Below are 17904 nucleotides of genomic sequence, written 5' to 3'. Positions count from 1 at the left end.
CTGAAAGCACAATTCAATGGCCCCAAAATAGGAACAGGAACATTTTCGACTACTCGTTGGAAGACTGACTACAGGAGCTACAAAAACCCTCCATGGATCCGCGACTACCGTCTCGGAATCACAAAAACGACGGCTACACTCAGTTCTCATCAAAAAGGTTATTCTCACTCAGTCATGCTGTAATTTACAATCTCATTGATTGCTATTCATTATAGGCACGATTTCCCAATCCAGTTTGCTGTGCAAGCACGTCGGTACTACCGTCACTCTGTTGAGCAGCGCACCGTCCTCTCCGGTGGACTGCACGGCCACGTTTGATCTCTCACAACACACATTCAGCCACAACGAACAGTATAGTCTATTCACGTTTCTCTGCACGCTGCAGTAACTTAAACTTGTATTGTGTAGACTGAATGTGAATATAGACATTGAGAACGGTGGATATATCGTCATTGCCAACATGGATGTGTCTTCACATCCGACAATAACACATTACTACTCCGGAACTAGAACACGAGTCACTGCTCCGTTTATATTTGACCGTGTTGCTCCCGTTCATTGCAGCGTCGACAACAACATCAACTGTCCTGCCGGTATCACGTCTTCCAGTATGCTATCGGTCGGTCAGCCGGTCACAAAACAAAGTACAGTAACGGTCACGTGGGACGGATGGTATGATACGGTGGGTGGATCAGGAATTAGTGCATACACGTTGGAGATTTACGAGATGGAAAGTAAAAAGAATTCTATATCTGAGAAAGCGGCGCCATTTGATCGACAACAATTTGATCCACTGAACAAAACTTATACATTGAAATTGAGTAATTCGTCGCTCATCTCTGTTGTTCTTTACGTACACGACGTGGCAGGTAACTACAGAATTGCTAGACGGTTTGTACTCTACGACGAGTCATCAATGGTGAAGACTGATTCCAACTATCCGTTGTCTTTTCCACATGCCGTCAATACAGGTCACACGCTGTGGAAGACTGTAAACAAAGATCAACTGTTTTGTAACTGGACTGGACACTTCTACAACTCACTTATACGGAAAGATCCTTTGCTCGATCGAATTTCTCCTTTCGGAGCAAATATTGACAAAATGTACGATCAACCAACAACAGGAACTTTAGATTTAAGCGGCACGATTAACTATGCCGGTATAGTCAATTACAAGTATGCCATTTCATACGGGCTCAATCCGCAAATACCCGGAGACTCCACATTTCGTGATGTGCCGACACGAGCCACCGCTCTAGACTTATGGCAATCCTACACCATCTCCACCACCACGGATGATGGAAATCACATTACCGTGTGGGTAAAAGCGGTCGACATTTGGGGAAACAGCAATATGGATAACATCGTGATTAACGTTGATTTCTCAATACCCTATATATCTAACGTCTGGTTGACACGCGATGGTGAAACGGGATTAACGTTCCTCAATTCTACAGAGCTGCACACGATGAAAGTGGCTTTCGGTGTAGAAGATCCTCATAGCGGAATCGTAGAAGCTTTCTGGAAACTGGGAGAGACACAAGGGGGCAGCCAAATGGGACAAGACCCCATACTTACCAGAGCTAAATCGCAGGTTTGACGTTCATTTCTTAGTTCTATGCAATCATCGTTATATTATTTACTGTGTTTTCTATTTAGTCTGAATGTGATCAGTCCAACTGTACTTGCACTCCACTACTCGTCTGCAGTTATTTCTCATACAATCTAGAATTAAATCCGGGACAATTCTCTGGTGGACTTGGCCAACACGCTCGTACCTACTATCTCACCATCAACGCCACAAACGACGCTCGGTTGTCTTCATCACACCAAATTGCTATTACTGTAGACGGCAGTCCTCCACTAGCAGGACATGTGATCGATGGAATATCAGGACAGTTGGATATCGACAGTCAGCAGAGTAACATCATTCGTGCACATTGGCAAGGGTTCAGTGATCCAGACAGTGGAATCCATCATTACAAATACGCTATTGAAACCACTTGCTTGTCAAAAGAACAGATCACTTCAGGCAAGATGAAAATCTACAGAACAAGCAATCAGTATATTGATCCGATTACTGTTAACACCAGTGGCACGTATTACGTGTCCGTCGTAGCCTACAACAATGCATTAGAACCGTCAGACGTTATATGCTCGGATGGAGTGATGGTGGACGACACACCACCAACGATACAACAGATTTCAGTCGATCATCTTCGTAGCGCTCCTGGTCTCATCAAACAGAAGACGAGCAAAACAATTTGGTTGCTGGACGAATACCGTCGACGTCAGCTGCTGCAAGGTGTCGAAAGCGTTTGTGCCCAGAATGCACTTCTGGTGAGCGACGTCGACATCTATCCACTCGTTTCTGTTAACGTGTCCTCGGTATCACCACAGCAAGCACAATGCCCCTACGGTCCATCATCACCCTACCTATATACACATGTTAACCGTGTCTTGTCCGTCTCTTGGATAGGATCGGACAAGGAGAGCGGCATCCACGATTACGAAGTAGGAATAGGCAGGACGCAATCTGAAGATCCTCCGTCTGTCTTGCCTTTCCATTCCACAACAGGAATCTCACATTACAGTCAGAAAATAGCAAGTCTGACGGAAGGTATGGAATACTTTCTTATTATCCGAGCCACAGACAAAGCCGGACTAAAGATCAGGAAAGCAGTCGGCCCAATCATAGTCGACATCACAGCTCCTCGTCTGACGGAAAATGTAAACGTTTATCACGACGTTAAAAGTGAAGCAGTTTCGGTCAGTTGGAAAGCAAATACATTTACAGACGCAGAAGACGCTTCATTACAATACAAAGTCGCAGCAGGTATAAACAACAAAGTAAAAATGCGTTTTATTGCCAACGCAACTTAACTGCATATGCTTATAAGGCGCACACAAGCAAACTGAAGCATTTAAAATATCTGATGTGATTGTCTGTGTGTGTGTGTGTGTGTGTGTGTGTGTGTGTGTGTGTGTGTGTGTGTGTGTGTGTGTGTGTGTGTGTGTGTGTGTGTGTGTGTGTTAATTGATTACATGCAACATGCTGCCTTTTGCAAACTCACACACATACGTACACACGCGCACACGCACGCACGCACTGAATCAACACTTATACTGTACATTGTGGTCTGGTTGTAGGCACAAAGCCGTACAAAAACGATCTGGTTCCTCTGACCTCTACCAACCGCTTCAACTCTTGCCAAATTGATGATATATGTGTCGCCGTGCCATCTTCCATGTTGCAAGTGAAAACACGCGGTGACGTATCTATATATTTCACAGTACAAGCCACAAACATTGCAGGACTATCCACCACCGCTACATCGGATGCTTACAATCACATCGCTTCTCCACCAACAGTAGGAAGTGTGTTTGACCAGAACCCTAATGATGACCAACAAACCGGAACCGTTCCCACCGACCAGCTGTCGGCCAATGAAGCAGACATTGACTACCAAACGAGTCTGTCGCGGTTGCGATGTCGTTGGAGAGGATTTACTCATCCGTACAGTTTAGTCACACTGCAAATCGGAGTTGGAACATCACCAAACAGCGATGACACAGTGCGCTTCCACAACATTAATTCTAATCTCCACAGTCAAACATACGAGATATCTGGTGTTCAACTGCAGCCGCTGACGGCGTATTTCTGTACTATCAAAGCAACTAACAGTTTTGGTTCGGTGACCGCGTCGTCTGATGGCGTCACTCCAGTTAGCGGTACCGTCAATGGCGCGGTACACGACGGTCCCGGATGTTCGAAACCATCTTCATTTTACGATCTGTCTCATTTTGATGCGTGGTCTCCGTCACCTAAATCGTGTGCTTCGAAGACACGCAATTATTTGTCGCTTAGTTCTGCGTGTCGTTTATCGAGAAGGGTTGAGGTTCTAGCAGGGCAATGGTATTCTCTTACCATATCAGCAACTATGTCACAAACCTCAACACAAACTTCGACACAAATGAGGGTAACGGCTGCAAACTCCAGTGAACTGTTGACGTTTTACAACCCCAAAGTAAAGAATGGTGTCGACTCCAGCAATAAAATGTCTTTTTCTTTTAGAGCAGTTGCTCGTCGTACACTGATTTCTCTTCAGACATCAGACACTGATGTTGTTATCACATTCGCCACCATGGCCGAGTGTAAAGAAGACGTCGACTTTCAGGCGAGCAGCAATGTGTTTGCTTCTCACTGGTCTGTAGAGAAACGTTTTCTGCCGTTCATTACTCACTACATGTGGGCGTTGTTCGGTAATAGAAGTGGCGTGTTGGATACCATCATGCCTTACACGAACGTCGGCAACGTTTCCTCTTTCTCTGCTACACGGCTGAATCTGCTAGACAACGAACATTACGTTGTCGGTGTGCAAGCCTGCAATCCTTCACTTTGTTTTCATCCCATTTTCTCTGACGGATTCGACGTTATGCCCACAGCTCCGCTGTCGTCTCCACTGACTGCCACAATCGCTTCTCATAAAATTAGCAAACGTGCAGTCAATGGAGACTCACCTTTTACGATAGCCAATGAGACGGCAGTCGACGTTACGATTAGCTGGAATCCGTTTGAGACATTCTTGTCGACTGGTAAGAGAATCGTAACAGACGTTTACGCATGGACATTAAGATTGCCCGGAAGCTCGGCACCGCTCATACCTTGGAGATCACTGACGAGTACATCAAAAGTGGAGGTGAGAAGAGAATAGACGCGTTTACCTATTAGTTATCTGTTACTGACTTTGCCTATTGCAGATTAGAGAAACACTCTACCTGAAAACTAGCAGAAGACGAACACTCTTGGTGGTTGTAAGAGGTTACAATCAAGTTGGACGTCATAGTGATGCTACAGCTCAACTAGTGATGCCCTCTGCTCATCCACAGCACCAACTACTTCCCACGGTATACGACGTCCCTCCTTCCAAGTTAGACGATAAACTAGATCCAATCACTGGAAGAGTACTAGAGCTCAAAGTCAGCGACGCAGACGAAATCGACTTTACAGATTCCCATCACACGCTGGCAGCCGCTTGGCCTTGGCTCAAACATGCACGATCAGAGTGGACAATTAGCAAAGACTCTCCTGTGTGGCATCCTTGCAACAGCAGCAGCATCGTTAACGTGGCATGTGGTGTGACTACAAATCCGTATCTCGTTGTCGACCACGTGTCACTCGAGCACGGTATCACATACTATTCCTGCATCAAGATACTAGAGATGAATGCCGCACACGGAATCGAATCTCAACTCGTCGGATCTGTTGTGTGTAGCGACGGCGTCACCGCGGACAGAACACCGCCAGTGCGCGGAGACGTGTTTATCGGTCTGGGAACTCACGGCAGTGCCTATCAGACGTTTACCGACGCGTTGATGGTACGATGGAGAGGATTTGCCGACGTGGAAGAAATGGCCGATCTGCACTCGGGAATCAAAGAATATCTTGTTGCTTTAGGTTGTTTCACGCATTCTTACAAAAAGACTGTAACGTTGACCGTTTCTTACATCATTGCAGGTACCTCTCCGCGACAGGTTGACGTAGCAGCTTATGTTTCTGTTGGATCGAACACGCATTGGCTCTTCACCGGTCTCACTCTAACAAATGGAATCACATACTATGCCACTGTTAAAGGTATCGCTGCACACACAACAGAAAAAAATACAAATTTGCATTATTTGCTGCTTTTTCAAATTAATAGCTGTAGATCACGTTCGTCGTGAAGTGATGGCGTTTTCCAACGCATTGACGGTCGACACGACGCCACCGGTCGGAGGCAATATAGTGATATCTGGTGGTCATACGGGTTATGTGACCGGCCGATTGAAGGGACACTGGGAAGGATTCGAAGACACAGAATCTGGTATAGCCAGTTATCAGTGGTGTATCGGTTCTGGTCGCGGACACGATGACGCAATCACGTGCTCTGACACCGCACAAGACGACTTTCAAATGAATAGTTTGAAGACACTTTATGCTGGTCACGTGTATTACATTACTGTTAAGGTAACAAGCACAAAGCGTTCCAAATGTCAAGACACTCAATGCACACACACACACACACACACACACACACACACACACACACACACACACACACACACACACACACACACACACACACACACACACACACACACACACACACACACGTACATTGTATATATGACGACAAATTTGCTGTTAGGCAATCAACAACGCTGGTCTTCAAACTACAATAACTTCCAACGGTTTTGTGTTTGATGATTCTCCTCCCGTAGCTGGATTTGTGTGGGACAGCGAACTGGGCACTAACGAGGTCGAGGTCGATCACTTTCTATGTATCACGAAAAATGGCAAAACATACACATTACTATCTTGTTGTTTTAGGACTGGGATTATCAAACGCGGCTGGATAGGTTGGCGTGTCAGTGGCGACACTTCAGTGATCCACATTCATCTCTACTGCACTATTCTGTTGCATTTGGATCTACTATAGGGGCACAAGACATACTTTCGTTTCATAACGTTGGACTGCTTTCGAGTGAGTTGGTGCTTTATCGAGATCATAGCTGATTTAACGTGCTTGTCGTTGTCGTGATAGATTACACGACCCAACATGTTGCTTTGGAGCCTGGTCGTTCTTACTACTGCTCAGTCATAGCATGCAATCATGCAGAGTTGTGTACAACTGTCACATCTGATGGAATTGTTGCTGACAACAGTCCTCCTGTTGTTGGTATAATACATGATGGGCTGGGAGAGGAGGACATACAATATCAGAGTCAACGGTACTTATATATATATATATATATATATATATATATATATATATATATATATATATATATATATATATACATACATACATACATACATACATACATACATACATACATACATGATGGTATGTCCACTGATTTCAGTGATGACTCTTTAATGTTTCTTGTGTCGCATGTGAGACATGAGTCCTGCTTTTGAGCGACACACTAAGTCACATGTCAGACAACGAAAAGAAGGACTGACATGTGATGATTGTAGTTGTTGCAGATGTTGTTGCTGTTGAACTTGTTGAAGGTGGAGTCGCTGCTGGTCTTTGCGACACTGTCTCTTAGCTCTAGCAGCTTTCAGACGACTTTCCTCAAAACTTTGAATGCATTTATGACAACGGTTCCTCCACAGTGCCCTATCTTTTGCAAGGGTCTCAAAACTGGAAGGGTTGATGGAGCATTTCTTCAAGTTAGCCTTTAGAGAGTCTTTAAATCTCAGCTTTGGACCTCCCTGGTGTCGCGCCCCTTCTCCCAATTGCCCATAAAAAAGTTGTTTGGGAGTTCTTGTATCGGACATTCGGACAACGTGACCAGCCCAACGAAATTGACATTTAAGGAGGTAGTACTCCAGACCACACATATTGCTTACAGAAAGTACCTCTGTGTCTGGAACCATATCCTCCCACTTAATACCGCAGATCCGACGAAGACATCTCATGTGAAAGCTGCTAAGCACAGCAAAATTTCGACGGAGCAGTGTCCATGATTCACGGCCATATAATAAAGTTGGTAAGATGGCTGCTTTGTATACAGATATTTTGGTCGTCAGCTTAATATCATGTCTATTCCACAGCTTCCTGGAAAGCTTGCCAAAAGCTGAGCTAGCTTTTGAAATTCTGCAGGACACTTCCGTGGCAAGTGTGGTGTCAACTGACAAAGAGCTACCGAGATAGATGAAATTTTGGACATACGTAAGGGGGTGATCACCCACCATGATTGGTGGAGGAACTGGACTGCCTCCAGGCTTAGGTTGGAAAAGCGCATGGGTCTTTTTCAAACTGATTGAAAGACCAAAACGCTCTGCAGATCTATTGAAGCACTTCATGATACATTGGATGTCATCAAACGTATGAGCACAGACTGCACAGTCATCGGCAAACAATAGGTCCCGAACTATCACGTCAGAAACCATTGTTTTGGCTTTCAGTCGTCGAAGATTGAAAATACCACCACTCGATCTAAACTGGACTTGGATGCCAGGTCGGAGATCTTTCAATGCATCATTCAACATACACGAGAACAATATGCTGAACAGTGTTGGGGCAAGGACACATCCGTGCTTGGCACCATTGCTGACTGGGAAACTGGACGAGATAGAACCATTGTCTATGACTCTAGCTTCCATGCCATCATGAAAAGCCGCAATGAGATTTACAATTTTAGTTGGACAACCCAGTTTGGCTAGGATCTTCCACAAGCCCGTACGATCGACTGAGTCGAATGCCTTGACTAAATCAATGAAAACGATAAATAGATCCATGTGTTGTTCCCTACATTTTTCTTGGATTTGACTGTATGTATGTATACATACATACATACATACAAACATACATACATACACACATGTACCCACCACTGCGGGTACACTCAAAACTATGTACTCACACACACACACAAACACACATACACACACACACACACACACACACACACACACACACACACACACACACACACACACACACACACACACACACACACATTTAAATATGACGACATATTCTCTTTGTAGTGATGCAGTTGGAGCTCGATGGTTTGCCTTTCACGACGTTCATTCGTCTATTGCTCGATATGAATGGTGTGTTGGGACATCACCATATAAAGACGATCTCCTACAGTGGACCGACACGTTTACAGAACAAACAGCACTACATACGGGACTCAACAGTTTACCCCTAACGAAAAGAATCTACACATCCGTCAAGGCATACAACAAAGCCGGACTGTGGAGTGTCACGTCATCTGATGGATACTTAATAGACTTCACTCCCCCAACCGTCCACACCATACCTTACTTCAACACAACTACTCGTTCCATCCAGCCCAATACTCAATTTACGTCATCCATCATTCAAATGGGATGGAAGTTTGTGGACCCCAACAGTCCCATTGTGCGTCAAACCGTCACCATAACAACAAGAGACAGCGTTTCACCCGCAGCCGATCCTCTCGTGCTCGGCAGTGAGACACAAACAAGCGTCTCACAACCGAATGTCTCTCTCCACGACGGAGAGCAATATTATGTATCAGTAACGGCCTGCAATGCTGCAAACCTGTGTTCTAGCAAAACGTCTCTTCAAGCTCTCTTAATTGATACCAGTCCGCCTCTGCCCGGAATCATTAAGGATCACATGATGTGGAACATTCGAGGATCGATGACCGACATTGTTGTAAAATGGAATGCATTCGCGGATGCTCATTCGGGCATCGTGCAGTACATTGTCTCTATAGGAACGACATACAGTGGCAATCAGTACACGCCTTCATACATCTATGCCAATCATAGCGGTCAGACAGACTCCGAGCAAGCAATAACCATAAGTATAAGCAGTCAGATGATTGCCGGTGTTAGACTCTACGTGTCCCTGTGGGCCGTCAACGGTGTCGGTCTTAGAAGTAATCAGGTTCAGGTCAGTGTCATATCGGGATCCAGCAGTCCCACGTCCGGTATACTCACAATAGAAAAGCATTCATGTGAGGTAACCAGTTGTCTGGGACACTGCGCCTGCGCAGCATCAAGTAACCTGTGTGACAGACGTCTTTATGGCCAAGTCTGCACGGAGGTTACGCATCAAAAATTTTCTCTAGTTTAACTCGAAAATTTAAAGAATTTCCTTGTATTTGCAGGTACCCGTATCTGATGTTCCAGCAGACTCCAGACTGTCTGTCTCTGATTCTTATTCTCCTCCTAAAAATCGCCCAACGAGTACAACGTCTACTAGCTCCTTACAAGGATCCTGGACTGTTGCGTCTACAAAACCTTCCTGGTCACCTAACCGTTTCGAAGTCACAGCAGGGACAATGCTGGCACCAGGAGATGGACTATACGACGTCAAACGAGACATGGTGTGGAAAGAAATGGGTTCAATGACGAGGACCGTCATCACATTGCCAACCGGTAAACGTCTGGTGGCAAAAACCACATACACCATTTACGTCAGAGTATGGTACAACGGATCGACATACGCCGTATTCCGCTCTCCTGGTGTCGTCTTGGATACTTCACCTCCTACCATGTTTGCTTCACCGCACTTTTCAGGCAAAAGCCAACTCTCTCCGTCACATCCGAATTTCATAACTCACGACGTAGTTACGCTGGCGTTCTCGTGGCAAGGTTCTTTTGGTGATCCTCAATCGGGAATAGATCGTTTCGTATACGGAATCGGAACCACCCCTGAAGGCAAGACGCATGCAGTGTGTGTGTGTGTGTGTGTGTGTGTGTGTGTGTGTGTGTGTGTGTGTGTGTGTGTGTGTGTGTGTGTTTGTGTATGTGTGTGTGTAATATATAAATTAAAACTGCATTAAATGTCGACGTTTCCCTCATAGGTGATGACATTGTATCGTTTACGTCAGTTACCTCCGATGTCTACATGGCAAGTCGATCAGGACTGAAACTCGCTGAAGGCGTGCCTTATTACGCCACCGTTTCGGCGTTTAATCGCATTGGCATGCACACTACAGCTACTACAGACGGTATCGTAATAGATCGAGAGATTCCGTTAACGGGAGCCGTACTGGACGGTGACCAGCGGCACGATCTTCAGTACCAGAGCAATACGAGTGTCCTAGCAGCACAATGGCACGGATTCTTCGATCGCCATTCGTATATTGAATACTACAACTACACTATCACTATCGAACAACCTCATCCATCCGATTGGAACATCGATGGGCCAGGAAACGTCGGTCTCAGACTATTTGTGTTGGTACACGGTCTGTCGTTGCGCAGTGGTGTACGATACCGTGCAAACGTTTGGGCAGCAGATGCGGCAGGATTGCAGTCGAAGGTCGCCGTTTCGGACGGAGTTACGGTTGATTCGTCGCCTCCTGTCTTTATAACATGTCAGCAGTTCGGCGGGAATTTATTGATAGACGAAACGATGGAAAATGTGACGTCAATGGATGAGATTGTTAGTGGATGGAATGTTGATGGTAAAATTAGTATCAACATGTCAGGTACGGGACAACGAGTATTTGTATCCGGAAGTATTTCTCGAAACATAACATTTAGTAAAGACGTCGTTTATCAGTTGGACATTCGAGCTCGTGCAGTGGGACACACACACACGCAGCACATGGCGGTCACCGCTCCTGGAATACACAAAGTTGTCACTCTTGCATCAATTGACCAACCGGCAAAAAGGTATATATATATATATATATATATATATATATATATATATATATATATATATATATATATATATATATACTACATGTAGTGCGTCTATTATTCAGTATTATATAGTACAATACTGTTTTATTGTGTTTTTCAGTTATACACTTCAAATTGTCCCGGATGCCACTCAAGAAAGCGTCATCACTTTGTCGTCGGTCAGTTCAGTGGCTGACGTAATAGCCATCGAGTCGGTTGTATTGCGCATGTGCGTGAACTATACGCACCACGGAGGCCGGTCGGATACCAAAGCAGTTCCAACGTCTGTTACACTGAATAGAGACGTGCTGGGTCCATATGATCTCGTCGAAGCGGCATGGAGAGCAGTCGATGCAGAAAGCGGTATCAAAGAGTATTTGTGGGCAATTGGAACAGTTAAGGGTGGACAGCAACTGCAGACATTCCGATCAGTTGGATTAGCCGAGCACGCGGTCAATCGAGATGTATCACCTCTTGGTCACGACATGAATGTTTTCATCACAATTGTTGCCATCAATAACGCGGGTCTATCCAGCACCTTACATGCAGAGCCTCTCCTCGTTGACTTGACACCACCCGAAATATCAGAAATTGTGATAGAGAGCAACACGAGCCAGTTTGATATAAATGTAGAGTATCTGGCGAGTAGAATAGTCACTGCTTCGTGGAACGGTACCAAAGATGCAGAGAGTGGTATCGATTACTGCCAGTGGGGAATAGGTAATAATAAAATTGTATTTCTGTATATAATTGTATGTTGGCTGTACTCTGTTCTTCAGGTCTGTCTCCCATGTCAACCGAATTGCAACCTTTCAAGACAGCAATCGAATCGACCTTTGGAAAGTCAGAGGAACTTCAACGCTTGGTGGACGGCCAAACATGTTTTGTGACTGTGCGCTGTTACAATAAAGTCGGTTTGAGCGCCCTGCGTACATCAAATGGGATACCCTACATTGGAGAGTCACCAGACACTAGGTCTGCGTTGGTTGCACTAGATGTTAACGTAGATTCTCCGTATGAACACAGAGGGAACTACCAGTCGCACAACAACAGTGTATCGTTGCACTGGGAAGGATTCCAAGATGAGACCGGAGTATCACATTATCAAGTGAAGATGCAAAGTGGTGGTGTGTCGGAGATCGACTGGTTTAGTGTTGGTCACCACACAAGAGCTACTCTATCAGGGATAGCCCTGGAGAGTGGTCGGCAGTACACACTAGAAGTACGAGCGGTTAACTATGGCGGATTGACAAGCCACACCGCTGCACTCAACTTCACAGCTGCTAGTCGATATCCGACTACGACAGGTGAGTCATCCTCAAAACAATAAATGTTGTTTAAGGCCAATGTAATATTGTTGAAAGGTGTTTCTGTGGTGGGAACATGGACTGCTGGTGGACAACTCTCGTTGGATTGGGCAAATGTATTCAGGTCGGATGACTCATTACTAATCTATGAGTTGACCGTAGGATCTCATGCTGGAACAGCAGATGTCCTCCAGTGGTTTGAGACAGTTGGCACACAACATGTGATCGGTGACAACAGGGTGAGCCGCTTTGTCGACTACCACGTCACATTGACAGCCATCAATGCAGCTGGTCTACACACAACAGTCACCAGCACCATTCGTGCACAGCCATGAACAAATGCTGGATTGAGTTTCTTGCTTTAATGATTTTACGTAGAATGCGTATCTAACCCCTTACTTACCCGTAGGTAAAATGCATGTAGCTGACAAGACTGAAAGCTGTAGTAGCTGCTAGAGAGACTCGTACTCATGCCAACGAGTGTTATTGTTTGCTCATATAACAACAATCTGATGATACACCAGTGATATTAGTGTGTCAGTACACTCGAACCTCCCTAGTCCAGACCTCCGAGATCCAGACACCTCTCTAGACAGGACACTTTTCCCAGCGCATATCAGGTCTTGGGACTCCGAGGGTAAGCACTTTGGCAAGAAACTCCCCGTATATACACTCAAGCTGTTGACTATCCGTGCTAGTGGGTAGGAGAACGCGTATACGTAACGTATGTAACTGTAGTACCAAGTAAACGTGTATGTACAGTACATTACAGCGTAGTACAAGTGTGTACTGTAGGAAGCACATACTGTATGCAGAAATGGTATGATGTGCACCAAACCTTCCATTAAACTAAAATAGTCGGGATTCCAAGGATATAACGCGCGTTCGCTATCATATCTTCCGGGCATTTCAACAGTAGAATCCGGACAGCAGCTGGTCTCATACCGTCCAGATTAGGGAGGCTTGAGTGTATATCATACCAATATCACAGAGGCAATTCACAACGAAAAGTAAAACCAGAACCTCTCACCTGAAAAGTCATTTAGCTTGAAAATACTCCTACTAAAGTAGAATAACACAGCCCTTATTATTATAATTTATGTAATCAAAATCTTTACTTATTAATTAATTAATTCCTAATATTTAGATCACTCACCAATGAATATGTGAAAAATACAGTTGAGCAATACACCTGTATTGTTCTCTACACAGACAGCATCTCTACGCATGCATTGTGAAACAAATTCATGTTACGTGAGTCAATTTGGGTCGAAGTCAAAATCTTTCTGCATTAGACGAACCCGCCTTGTCCATCTCCTCCATCTCCTTTCCACCTCCAGTCAGCAAACATTTGCAACAATTTGTTGCTTGCAACATGTCTCGCCCGCGACTAGACTCGCCGCGCTTTCGTCATTCCCGGATGTTTAATCTTTGCATCCGAGAAAGCTCTAGTCACGAGATTGAGACCATTCGTTCTGTCACGTGTACAAAGCCTAGCTTCGGATTTTCATGCTATTGTCTAACTGCGCGCTGTCCAGACTACTTGAATTCAACTAACAAATCAAAAACTCTTTAAAATACAAGAGACTTAGGGCGCGTCTCCACTAGGGCTTAAACATGTTTACAACCTGTCTAAGTCTAAACATGTTTAAGAATAATGCGCCTCCACTGGCGTTAAACCTGTTTAACTCTAAACCTAAACAGCTTTTGCTAAACATGTTTCAGAGGTAGTTTAACGAAAGTGGTTTAGGTTTAACAGTCACGTGATATAAACGCTCGTTCCAAAACGGTGGATGTTAGTTCTTTCACGCTGTTCTTTCTCTTTCTTTGGAGATTAGTGGAAGAAGACAAAACTAGGCAATGTCAGAGAGTGCTTAGACTGATGCAGAGTGTCAGGAGAGAGCCATTTTGGCGAAGACAGAGACTTGTGTCTGTGATTGTTCTTCAGACGACAAGAAGACGATCTCCGACTGTCTGGTGCACAAGAAACGAATTCGCGCGGTACAACAAAGTCCCGGATAATTCTTTTGCTAGCCCGGAATAAATGGACAAGTGGAGACGCTGTCTACTAAACATGTTTAGAGTTTAAACATGTTTAATGTTAAACATGTTTAAAGGGCAACAAGTGGAGACACAGCCGTAGACTCACAAAGTGTGTTTTTATTAAGATAAAGTACTGTATTACAATGTATTTGCCAGAAGGGATGGGCTACTGTACGTACGATATCTGCAACAAAACTCAAAACTTCCGTGTACACCCAGTACTCTGCCTACTCTTCAAAGTCACTCCAAAACAAAACAATTGCGCGTGCGCAGAAAAAATCTAAACGCGTGCACAGTCGTAACAGATGTAAAACAACCATCCATTTTATCATTTTCAAATGCGAGATCGACATGAGAAACAAACACAAACAATACTCGACCTACCACAAGCCTATCAAATACTGTACAAATGCAACGTGCAAATCAAGATACAAATCTGTACAAAGATTGACTGTAGTCTAAGTTGCATTCATGCGTCCGAATTAGCCAATCCAGAGTCACTGTTCTGTCGAATCGCCAGATCAGCTTCAAACGCCCGATGACTCTGATGTGCTAACATAAACACAACAGAGGTGTATATCAAGTGTATAGATGCGATAACCACAGACACTAAATTTATTAAACATACATTCGATGTGTGAAACTGTTGGTGGTATATACTCACACCAAAACTCAGTCGTCATCAAAGAGAAATCTCTCTGCTGCTTTATGTTTCAATATCAATGCTAAGCCATTGTAGGCATACAGCAAATGTGGCTAAATTTTTGTCTCTCGACCCTAAATGCTGCTACTGTGTGGCCTGTTGCTGCCCCTGCTGTTGCGCTATCTGCCAGTACTATTGCTGCAATACTAAGTTTCCTTGTTAGCTGAGAGCTCTCTAAAGCACATAACCTACATGCACTGGCATCTAATTGCTGTGAGCGACGCCACTACGACATCATGGTGCAAATTGGCATAGTCAATAGGATGCGTACGATTTGTACAGTTTGTAGACCATGTCGACAGCTTTAACATAGGAAAGTCGGTTTGTCTCCTTTTCAACAGTTTGTTGATGCTTTTGTTTGGCAGTGATGCCCAAATGTTGAGATGTGGTAATTTTAAAGTGACAGACATACAGACATACAGACAGACAGACACAGACAGACAGATAGACAGACAGATAGATAGACACAGACAGACAGACAGACAGACAGACAGACAGACAGACAGACAGACAGAAATTGAATGTGTTGTGTGGTGGGTGTCAGATTCCCGAGTCACTCAGCACTCAATTCTTTTATCATTAGTGTACTTTTAGTTGTCTCTTTTGCCTCAGAAAATATGTATACACTTACCTATGAACACTATAAAGCATTTAGCTTTAGTCGAGTAGTTTCTGCTGTGATGTATGATAGTGTGATTGTAAGAAATAAATGATTCTTGACAGACAGACAGACAGACACACACACACACACACACACACACACACACACACACACACACACACACACACACACACACACACACACACACACACACACACACAGCTATGTACACACATATCTGAGTTACTGTACTACATCCAAAATCTGTTATGGGCACCACCAAGCATATAATCATATACACAGTTCTACCCATCAAACATGAAATCCGGTGTAACCCACCAATTGAACAAGCAACAACCAAATAATCAACACACATTACAACATGCGTTACCTTTATAAAAATCGTGCTCGATTACATCAGGAAGGAGCTCTCTCACTTTATCCATAACCTACATACACATCACGAAAACAAATTAATTAACGACTCTCTACATACACATATCATTACATGCAATACAACATCATGCAAACGCAATTTCCTTCTGATTTTTTATTGCATCAGTTTGCCAAAACTAAAACTTATAGAAACGAGAAAATAATAAATTACGATGTTTGTTCACTGCACCTGTGCATTTTCTGCCACCATTGCATTACCGTTCCAAATCTGTACGATGTCATCACGCTCTCTAATGCTAACACTTAGTCCACATATCTCGTCACCTACACAACAACACACAGTCATTACAGCACAGAGTGTATACATGCATATCACAGATGAAAGGAAGTGGGCAACAGTCATTACTATCAACACAAATAAATAAATAATATACAAAACATGTGATTAATAAATTATTGAACAATAATTAATTAATTAATTAATTACAATAAGTTTATAATCACCTTTCTCAATGTGATCAGTCAGCTGTTCGCCAATCATTGCTAGCAACAGTTCTATCCATGTTTGTTTCTGTTGACGTAAAACCTCATACACACACTCCTTACCCAATTGGTAATCAACGTACAGTATTGTGTTTCTTTATTTTCATTTTCCAGTAGCCACCGTTCACGTTCTCTTTATCTTCCCTGTACATGTACATAAATCATACTTCAATAAAATGTTGATATCAATAAAATGTCTTCTGTAATTTGTATCTTGAAATGTACCATAATGGTCTCCGATCTCCTCGCATCACGTGATAGCTTGTCCTTACAGGAAGGCGATCAGCTGGAGGTATGTTATTATAGACACACCAGAAGCTCTACACACGCATGGATTCAGATTAATATGCTACTGTATAATTTACAAATCACATTACACAACCACAGAGTATGATGAACCCACACAAATACGCGCCACGCGTATTCCTACACACCCACCCACCCACCCACCCACGCCTGTTCCTCTACCGGCGCTACACGGGTCTGGGACGCCGAGGCTACGCACGCGCACAACCACACAACATTGCTTGAAAAATTGAAATCCCACCTGAACTGTATGCACCGTATACAATTTCTTCAAATTCGCTTCGTATTCTGCAGCCGACGCTCCGACCACCGACCTACACGACGAAAACGTACCGTACCGTACATGTGACTAGACGTCTTAGGCAATCATCTCGGTGCTAACTTGTCGTGCCAGAATGTCCATGGAGTGTTGAGCGGCACACCGTCCTTGTCCAAGACTTCGACTTCGGTGATCGCCGTGCCTGACAGGTTTGGCGACGAGGAGAGAACGGGAGAAGACTGTGTGAGGTCGGATGGCAGAGAACGAGACACTGGGACTGGGATTGCCATGCTCTGATACGGGTAACAACTGTGGGCTAACGCGCGCACGCACTGGCTTGCTGGTGTGTTTGCGTTCCTCGTTTTTCTTTAGAATGTCACAATATTGTATTAGAATTGCTGTGCGTGATCATCGATGTGTAATTATCATGCAATGTCAATGAATGATGAGATTAGGCGAATAAATTTGACTAGATGAGTGAACAAGCGAACAAACAAAATGATAATACTGAATAAACAGAATACAATAAAGAAGCAGTACAGTGTAAACCCTCCGCGTGCC

At 44.1% G+C, this 17904-nt stretch overlaps 3 protein-coding genes across 3 annotated transcripts; 1 reads left to right on the top strand and 2 right to left on the bottom strand.

The window, feature by feature from the left end:
- The first annotated feature begins 610 nt into the window (after positions 1-610).
- On the top strand, positions 611-13015 carry LOC134197681 (uncharacterized). Its single transcript, XM_062667026.1, has 15 exons — positions 611-1594; positions 1660-2836; positions 3151-4700; positions 4762-5458; positions 5519-5635; positions 5703-6007; positions 6189-6305; positions 6371-6524; positions 6585-6771; positions 8543-9593; positions 9658-10210; positions 10357-11173; positions 11307-11905; positions 11965-12492; positions 12550-13015. The coding sequence occupies exons 1-15, from the start codon at positions 611-613 to the stop codon at positions 12825-12827; spliced, it is 9114 nt and encodes a 3037-aa protein (XP_062523010.1). The 3' UTR covers positions 12828-13015.
- On the bottom strand, positions 6882-8052 carry LOC134197101 (uncharacterized). The gene has a single exon (XM_062666350.1). The coding sequence runs from the start codon at positions 8039-8041 to the stop codon at positions 6917-6919; it is 1125 nt and encodes a 374-aa protein (XP_062522334.1). The 5' UTR covers positions 8042-8052; the 3' UTR covers positions 6882-6916.
- A 1828-nt stretch (positions 13016-14843) lies between the features above and the next one.
- LOC134197297 (eukaryotic translation initiation factor 4E type 3-B-like) lies at positions 14844-17667 on the bottom strand. The gene is made up of 8 exons (XM_062666588.1): positions 17467-17667; positions 17326-17398; positions 17004-17098; positions 16862-16922; positions 16740-16806; positions 16465-16559; positions 16231-16288; positions 14844-15087 (listed from the first exon to the last, which is right to left on the bottom strand). Exons 1-8 carry the CDS (start codon positions 17631-17633, stop codon positions 15005-15007), a joined length of 699 nt encoding a protein of 232 aa, XP_062522572.1. The 5' UTR covers positions 17634-17667; the 3' UTR covers positions 14844-15004.
- Between the last annotated feature and the right edge of the window lie 237 nt (positions 17668-17904).

The sequence above is a fragment of the Corticium candelabrum genome, chromosome 22 (assembly GCF_963422355.1).
Source record: "Corticium candelabrum chromosome 22, ooCorCand1.1, whole genome shotgun sequence".
Taxonomy (NCBI): domain Eukaryota; kingdom Metazoa; phylum Porifera; class Homoscleromorpha; order Homosclerophorida; family Plakinidae; genus Corticium; species Corticium candelabrum.
Note: the sequence above shows the minus strand (reverse complement) of the source record. Positions and strands in the feature narration are given on the sequence as shown.